The following is a 9,298-nucleotide window of genomic DNA, read 5'->3' as shown; positions in this document are numbered from 1 at the left end:
GCCACCATCGCCCGGCTTCCCCATGTTTTTTTTTTAAGAGTGCTTTTCAATCATCCAAATATCAGAAAAACACTGCCATTTCATTAAACTCAAGAAGGAATTAACTGCTTTTACTTGTTTGGGAAAGACCTCACTAACTAAATGAAATGTTTGAGGCTTGATTGTATTCTGTTAAACCAAATGTGGAAAGATTAAATGAGACAGGAGACAAACATGAAAATTTAAATTATAAAAAAAATGAGTTAGGGTAATAGCAATGTATGTCTAAAATCTTGTTATCTCTTATCTGTTCATAAAGTATTTTCATGTAAGTTTTTTTATTGCACACGTTGGGTACTTTGTTTGCACATATATATGTGCACCATGTGGGTGCCTGGTACCACAGAGGTCAGAAGACGACACTGGATCCCCCTGGAATTGGAGTTATAGATGACTGTGAGCCACCAACACATACCACGAGATATATTCCCAAAATTTCCATAACAAGCAATTCTTTTTCCACACATCATTTATACAAGACTTTACTGAGGGGAATTTGAGCAGAAAATAGAAGTAGGGATACAGCAAGGGACCCTAGACTGCTAAGACACTAAACACTTTGGCTGACTGTTCAGGGGTCTTATAGAGGTCCTGCCTTTAAAATTTTTTAAAATTATTTTATGTGTATAAGTGTTTGCCTGCATGAATGTAGGTGCACCCATCGATGCCTGTTGCCCACAGAGGTGAGAGAAGGGAGTCAGATTGCCCTGGAACTGGAGCTAGGGGTGATTGTGAATCACCTTATGGGTACTGGGAATTGAACCCAGGTCCTCCAAGAGTAGTAAGTGCTCTTAACTACTGAGCCAACTCTAGAGCCTCTCACATAAGATTTTAACAATCCACTGAGGGTTAAAAAAGAACAAGGGTTATAGATTAAACAACACAATGACAATGTTGACCGTAGGTGGACGGTATACAAACTTTTGTGTTTGGAAGTTTTCATCATAAAAAAATTTAAGAACATTAAGCTGGGCTGTAGTGATATTTTGTTTATGTTTTAACAAATAAAGCCTGCCTGAAGATCTGAGTGCAGAACTAAGCCATGAGAGGCCAGGGAGTGGTGACATATACCTTTAATTCTAGGATTCAGGAGACAGAGGCAGAGAGATCTATCTCTGTTAGTTCAAGGCTACCCTGAGCTACACAAGACTGAATCTGTCTAAAAGAGAAACAGAGTTCACACAAAGGTGATCCCAGCACTTGGGATCACAGGCCTTTAATCCCAGCACTAGGGAGGTGGAGACAGGAGTGATATGGATGGGTGGAGAGAGGAATATAAGGCAGGAAACAGGAGCTCTGTGCAGTCTGAGGTTTGGCAGAGACAGGATGGCTTTTTCAGTCTGAGGATTTGGTTGAGGTAAAAGGTCTCTCCAGTGACCTAATATCTAACTCCGGGTTTTTATCATTAAGAACAATTAGAATCCAGGCCACACTGTGCACAGTAGCACAAGCCTGTACTTCTGGCACTTGGGAGACACACCAAGACGCCCTCAAGTCTGAGGCCAGCCTGGTCTGTGACACATTTATATGAAGATGGCATGATGAAACCCTTTACTTTGTATGCTAACCTAAGAAGCACTGTTAAAAAGCAAAATCCAAAAAGTTAAAAAAAAAATTCAGGGCTGGAGATAAGGCTCAGAGAGTAAGAAGAACTCTTGCTGTTTATTCTTACAGAGGATCTGGGCTGGTCCCCAGAACTCACACAGTGGCTTACAACTGTTTGAAATTCTAGTCCCATAGGGTCCGACACCCTTTCAGGCCTCCTTGAGCACCAGGTATGTACATGATGAACATCCACGCAGGGAAGACACTTACAAAACTTTAAAAAGGAAAAAAAATAAAAAAATTAAACAGTAGAAGAAAGGATTTTCTAATTTAATTGGCTTGATTTAAAGCAGAAGCTGATTTTTTTTTTCCCTCAGAACTTCTTGCTAGTTTGCTTTTAATTAGTTGAGATTGTTCCTCTCATCTAATATTAACAAAGGATAGAAACGTTTTATTATAAAGGAAATAGGCTTGGAGACATTTCCCATCAGGGGCCTAATGAATGGTATATACTAGATTTAGTCCAGTAATTTAAAGTCAATTGAACACTAATTTGGCGGCATCAGCTGCTTATCGTTTTCAAGGTCAGTATGAAAAAAAAAAACAGAAGCCGGGCAGTGGTGGTACAAGCCTTTAATCCCAGCACTCGGGAGGCAGAGGCAGGCGGATCTCTGTGAGTTCGAGGCCAGCCTGGTCTACAAGAGCTAGTTCCAGGACAGGCTTCAAAGCTACAGAGAAACCCTGTCAAAAAAAACAAAAAAAAAAAAACAAAACAGAAGACCAAAGAAAAATACCTCCCCCCACAATTAAATATGATCAATTTCTATATTGTGGAGAGTGGGGATTTTTAAATTCTGCATGTGGAAGGGCTAGGAAACAACCCAATTTGAAGAGGCCACATGACTGGCTACTTAGAAGAAAAGGACAATGATAAATTAACTAGGGCCAGGAGTTGGGTTGAGGAACTATGCCCACTTGCCATCCCCAGACAAGAGCTTTCCCCACACAGGCTGCCAGCAGAAGGCCAGCATGAGATTACAAATAGCAAGAAAAGTACAGCTGCGGCCATTCACACGTTATTGTATCTGAAGTTCATATACCCGTCCTGGTGGAAACACAACAAGAATGCTTTCCAAATCCTTTCTTGATTCCCAGCTCTTGTTGTTTTTCTCGTCCTTGGGAATTGCGCATCACCGACTCACACGTTGTAGTCTGCCTGGTGTGTGCAGTGAGCAGGTTGCATAAAATCCATAGGTCCCCAGTGCCTGACTCCAATAAAAAAAGAAACACTGCGCCTTGCATTAATTCGATCTTGCAGGGGGATTAGCTGAATCAAATTTGTGAGCAAACAAACATCGAGATCTGGCAAAAATCCAAAACAAAACCACCAACTAAGTAAACAACAACAACAAAACCTAAGTCACCTTCAATTCTTAACAATGATGATTTTCAATATGAAAGATTTAAAGAATTGCAGACAGAAAATTCGCCCAAGTGGTAAGAAATTCAATTGTCTGGTTTTTTGGGTTTTTTTTTTTTTTTGGCCTGGGTTGACTTTTAATAATAGAGGGGTCAAAATCCCCGAGTTAAAAGACCACACGAAGCGTTCCCAGTCCTTTACAATATCGCCCTTGCCCTCGGGACGCGGAATTCCGTGTTGTGTGTTATAAAATTCAAAATTTCCTCCAGACCAGCCCTAGATTTTCACTAGCATGTCAACAGCTGCTTAGCACACACCGCTAGTTGGAAGTGTTCTGAACTGGGCATGCAACAGGTACAGCGCTGCAAACCAGGCAAGGGGACCCAAACTTAGTACTCTTCATTTTCTTTCACTCAAATACTCTGCTCCCAATAGGGCTTACCGGGGGGAGGGGAGCGTTTCATCAAAATTTGGCGAGGACTCCTACTTACACCGGTTTCTTTAAAAAACAAAACTCACTTATTTATATACATCCCGGAAGTGGAGCCGTGATTACAACTCGCTCCTCCGCCTGGCATTTCACTGACAGCAACTCGGAGAGTGAGCCTGAAAATCCGCTCACACAGAAAGCACCGCACTCGCTGGCTCTTTGGATTTTTAATACCATCTGCACTGCTCACCTACTTGTTAGTGATAAAACCGAGTGAAAATAAAATGCCGTGTGAGTTTAAGTGTGTGTGTGTGTGAGTACGCGCGAGCGTGTTTCTCATTTCTCCACCAAGCCAGGTCCTCGCCGGCGTTTGATGCTTAAGTGACCCGATCCCTGAAAAGTTTCCTTAAGGTGGTTTTGGGGGGGCATTCTTGCAAGCTTCTCCCTAAACCACACTTGCAAGGCGCTCGGGAAGGGGAGCGGACCCTGCCAGCCACCCCGGCGCTGGGGAAGGGGACCGCACGCCAGGCGGGGACTCAGGGCGCACCGCCTACCTCCGCGGTCAGCCCCCGGTGCTCGGTGAGGCCGGCAGCGGCGGGAGGTGACCGACCACGGCCGCTGGGCGCTCGGCGGGAAGTCGCCGCGCATGCCCGGAGCCGCGCCCGCTGCACCCTGGGTCGCCTTAGTTCCCGCAGGCCTCACTCGGCCGGCAGCGCCCAGGGGCCCCGCTCGCTTTTTCGGAGGCTCGCGAGGGAGGCGCATCCCGGATCCGCCAGATGGAAGCAAGGTCGGTGCCACGGGGTCGAGCGAGCCGAGCCAGCGCTCCCTCATCCCGGTGGGGTACAGAAACGAGAACCCGGCCGCCTGGGCTCTCGGGGGCAACCGTCGGACTTGGGGCGAAGGGGTCGGCGCAGCCATGCGGCCCCTTTAAGAGGGGGCGGGGCGCAGCCTGCCGTTTGGCCACCCTCCGCGCCCTCCCCCCACCCCGGGCGAGAGTTGACAGACCAATCGCCCGGGTGGCGCAGGGAAGGCGGGAGAATGCGAACCCTCCGGTAGGGCGATAGGGGCGGGGCCCCGGCCTTATTAGGAGTGAGTGCCGCGCAGGCGCAGACGCGGCCGCTGGCTTAGGGGCGGGGGCAAGTCCACTGAGACTCCGACAGGCACCGAGGCTGATAGCGCGGAGAGAGGGCAGCGAGGGACTTGTCACGGGGATCTGGGCGACCGGGCAGCTCCGGTAGTGTCTAGGGACTCCGGGGGTGACAGCCCGTGTCACCGCTCGGGAACCCGGCGCCATCGGCCGCGGGGAACCCCGCTGCTCTCTTTTCCCCCCCGCGAGGGAGGGGGCCGGAGGGAGCCCAGGTCTCGCCCCGCCCCTGGGCTTGTTCCCGCGGGGGCGGGGAGTGAGGGTTTGTTCTTAGGGGGGGAGTGGAGATCGGGGGACTCGGCGGTGCCCTCTCGAGCGGCGGCCGTGTCCCCGCGGCGCCGGGCGGCCGAGCGGAGGAGCGGCGGTCGTGGCTGTTGCATGTGTGGCTGCTGGATGCGGAGGCGGCGGCGGCGGCGGCGGCGAGGAGCAGCAGCAGCAGCGGCGGCGCCAGGATGTTAGGGCAGCAGCAGCAGCTGTACTCGTCGGCCGCGCTCCTGACCGGAGAGCGGAGCCGGCTGCTCACCTGCTACGTGCAAGACTACCTGGAGTGCGTGGAGTCGCTGCCCCACGACATGCAGAGGAACGTGTCGGTGCTGCGGGAGCTGGACAACAAATACCAAGGTACTTTTTCTCTCTCTCTCGGGTGACAGTGTATGGGAAGTGCAGCGAGTGATCTGGTGTTGTGGAACCGGGAAGCGGGGGGTAGGGGGTCGACTGCAGACCGGCCTCGCGGCCGTCCCTGTCCTGACTGCGGCTGCCTGGGACTTCTGAGAGCCGCCCGTCAGCCTCCGCTGCTGCAGCACGGGCGGCTGGCTGCAGCTGCCGCGGACGGGAATCAGCCATTTTAAGCGAGCATTTGTTCCGGTGCCCGCCGGCTGGGCTGCCGCACGCTTGTCCTGCCCCGGGCTGGCTAGTGTGCAGTGGGGCGCGGGCTGGGCTGGGCTGGGTGCTGGGCCTGCTGGCCCCTGCCCGCCGGGTCCCTCCCTCTGCGAGCAGATGCATAGGAACGTGCGGGGGGAGGGGGCGAGAGGACGGCGAAGGTGGACTTGGGTGACGGTCCCCCCCCCTCCGGCTCTTGGCGTGGCGCGGGACTGGGACAGTCTGTGCTCCCCTCTCGCCCCGGGGAAAGTTCCGGGCCGTCCGGTGCCTCAGCCCCTTCCTTGGCTCCTGCCAAATGGTTAAAGGGGAGGGGTCCCCTGCAGGGCCGGGCGGAGAGGGTGTGTGTATGTATGTGTGTGAGTGTGTATACGTGAGCGTGTCGGTGTGTGTGTGGCGGGGGAGGGCCCCGGTCTAGGGGCGGGGCCTGCAGGTGTGACGTCGTATGGGCGGGGCGCGCGCTCCCGCTGGCCTCTGCCCGCAGGGGCCTGGGTGGGCTGAGCTGAGTGCTCGCGGGGCACCTGCTGGGCGGGGCATTAGATGCCTGGGCGGAGTCAGTGTTGGGGGGGTGCTGTTTCAAATCTTTCCCACCCAGTGAATCAAGGCGCGGGCACTGCTCTGGGACTGTCGCTGACCCCGGCTCAGCGTAGGTTCCGGGCTGTGTGTCACTTCCGGACCTCTGGAGGAAGCGGGTTCGTTGGCTGGGCAACCACCTGGCGTCCCAGCACCCCTTAGCTTCCTCCTCCACCAAGTTTAAACGAGGAGAAAAGCTATTTAATTTTTTTTTTAAGGGGGAGGGTTGTTTGTCGTCAAAGAAACTAGGACAGGAAGTCACCTTTAGGGACTGTAGTACCTTTCTGCTGCTAGGACAGGAGATGAGGGGGATAAGTTCGTCCTTTAGTCAGGGAACAGCCTAGACCTAATGTGGACCGGAAAAAAAACTTGTAGCCACTCTGTTTTTCCACACATGTCACCAGCCCTGTAACTTAAAACCTCATGGTGACGTTGTTTTTGTATGTTAGAACTCTTTGGTGTCTCAACCAACAACAATTTTGTCTTCTGAGTCTTTGGTAAGAATAATTTGTGGAGCCGGGCGATGGTGGCGCACGCCTTTATCCCAGCACTCGGGAGGCAGAGGCAGGCGGATCTCTGTGAGTTCGAGACCAGCCTGGTCTACAGAGCTAGTCCCAGGACAGGCCCACAGAGAAACCCTGTCTCGAAAAACCAAAAAAAAAAAAATTGTGGGAAAAGACAGTATTGTTTGTACGGTGTGCCCGTATCTTCACCAGGTTCAACATACAAGGTAAAAAAGAAAGTGACTTTTATAGATAAAATTTACAGTGCTAAGGTAATGTATTCAGTTAATTATGTGGAGAATATTTTATTTCAAAGCTATCTTCAAGAACACACGTGTTTGCGAACTGTGTGACTCTTCTCATTGCCAAGGGATTGAATTCAGGGCTCACACAGGATAGGTAGAGGATTTACCACTGTCCTAGAGCCCACCCCACTCCCACCCTTTACGAGCATCATCCTGGGGGTTTTTTTCTATAGACATGGGGGACATACATGAATGGCAACCTAGCAATGGGACGCCTGCTTAAGAATTCTGTGCCAAAATTTGTAGTTTGCCTTATGTTAACGTTGTATTGTATTCTTTACAGGCACAAAATTGAGACTGTTTTAGGTTGTTAGTGACATAATTTTTTGACAGGAAAGTCTTTGATTCCAGTTCTCTATAATTGTCATAAGTTGCTCAGGTTACATGAGTAGTGAGCCTTATAGTACTGAAAGGCCTGCACTTAGTTGCTAAGCCTAACTTCATAGTTTTATTTTTGTTAGAAGCTTTATGTATTCTTGTGTTCTTGGCTCAGATTTTATTTTCACTGATTCTTAAGTATTTTCTGATACAGGGGTCAGTGCTTAGTGAAAGAGCCAAAGGAATTGCTCCTCGCCTGTCTGAGTCGGGAATCACTGAACAGTCCATTAAGTAGAGAAATAAAGAAAAAAACAATCAAATTAAATATTCATTGCAGGATATGGTTATTAGAAAACTTGTATGGTTTCCTCAGCCTTTCATTCATAATTTTCTGGGGAAATGGTGACCTTTGAGCTAGACTGTAGCATGTAATCCGAGTTCCTGTCATATGGTGTGTGGGAAGTGCTGTAAGATTAGATGTACAGATTTGGCAGTTCTTCTCCTTGTGTAAAAGTGAGGGCATCCTCAAGGGCTTGTGCTGTGTAATTTTTTTAAGTGGCTGTGTATTGATCCCAGGGTTTCACACATGTATGGCAAGCATTTACCATTGAGTTATCCCAACCCCTCTTTTTACTGTTTATTTTGACTCAGAAGGTCACTGAGGCTGGCCTTGAACTTGTGATTTTTCTGCCTCATTTTCTCAAGTGTCTGGGATTACCAGCCCCAGGCCCAGCCAGATAAAGGAAAAAATCTCTATCCAATAATATGGGCTGAGTAAATGGTATTTTTTTTTAATCTCACTGTATAGTTCGGGTGCCTTTAAAACATAAATTTTTATTTCATTATAGTGTCAGTGTGCAAGTATATCACAAGGAACTCAGTGGTGAGTGATGTGCATGCATGAGTGCTTATAAACACATGCGCACACACGTGCACATGCACACACAATGTAAAAGTTAATTTACAGCTATGAGATGCAGATAGGAGTACTCTTGGTACCTTCAGCTTTAATGGTAAAATTGTTCATCGAGTATTAATACCTGCAGTTTCCAGGGAGGAGGGAATCCCTAAATGTGCTGATTATTTGTGTTTCTTACCTGATTTCAGACAGCCACTATATGTATTTACTTATTTAACATTTCTGGTCTTTACAAATGGAATATAAAACAGTGGTATGGGATATAATAGTAATGACATTGGAGCTAAAACAATGATATGCTACATAGTATTGGAAAGTAGAGTTAATATTTATTTTTTTATCCTCAACAAGACTGATCTCTTTCATATAAGCATTGTGCCTTATATGAGTAAGAAATAGAACAGATTTGAATAAAACTAATTAGATTTTTTTGGCAACTGGTGAAATTGTACATTCTGGTGACTCAGCTCTTGCTTGTTTCAAAAGTGTCCAACTTTTTATACAATTGCCTTAGCAGCTTCCACAAGCATAGACTCAACTGCTGAGTTAGAGACAAAGGTAGAATGACCCAGTGCTGACTTTACTGTAATTTTGGAGTGGCTTGCTCTGTGGATGCCAAGAACAACAGATCTAATCTAGAAATAGTTTTGATTTTCAGAATTTCCCCTGTGATGCTAAAGTCAAAGAACCATTAAAACTAAGATGACAGGAAGCTAAAAGATGCTGATGCCTGTCTTTTGAAAGTGTCCAGGGGTAGGATGTGAAAATTACGGTAATTGTCTTTCTGGAGTCATGTAACAAATCACCGATTGAGCTGTAAATCCTGCAGACATGCGGGTGGGTAATAATCTGTGGTGGAGACCCAGAACCACCTCAAATTTTATGGCTGGAGTTTAGCATGTAAATTTTGTATATAGAGTTGATTTGATGCTCAGATAACAGAATAGGCAATAAGGAACTCAGCAAATTCTAAATTAGCATGTAATAGTCTTACTTACACAATACTTTTGATTATTAATTTATTACATACCTCTGTGTGTGTCTGTTTGTGTGTGTGTGTTCTGTGAAGGCCAGACATTGATGTCCCACATGTTCCTTTATTGTTCTCCACCTTGTTTTTTGAGACAGGGTCTCTCACTTGAGCTTGCTGATTCAGCTAGACTGCCTCTGAGCAGCAAACCCCAGGGAGGCTGACTGCATCCCTGCACTGAGGTTACAGGCACACA

General features: G+C 48.2%; 1 protein-coding gene across 1 annotated transcript in view; it reads left to right on the top strand.

Moving 5' to 3' along the window:
• Window positions 1-4,577: 4,577 nt before the first annotated feature.
• The window catches only part of Ing2 (inhibitor of growth family member 2), an 8,642-nt gene continuing 3,921 nt past the window's right edge, over window positions 4,578-9,298 (top strand). The window contains exon 1 of the mRNA XM_005362595.3: window positions 4,578-5,199. Within this exon, the coding sequence (XP_005362652.1) occupies window positions 5,031-5,199 (169 nt within the window). The 5' untranslated portion in view covers window positions 4,578-5,030. The remainder of the gene's footprint in view (window positions 5,200-9,298) is intronic.

The sequence above is a fragment of the Microtus ochrogaster genome, linkage group LG7_11 (genome assembly GCF_000317375.1).
Source record: "Microtus ochrogaster isolate Prairie Vole_2 linkage group LG7_11, MicOch1.0, whole genome shotgun sequence".
In the NCBI taxonomy this organism is placed as follows: domain Eukaryota; kingdom Metazoa; phylum Chordata; class Mammalia; order Rodentia; family Cricetidae; genus Microtus; species Microtus ochrogaster.
Note: the sequence above shows the minus strand (reverse complement) of the source record. Positions and strands in the feature narration are given on the sequence as shown.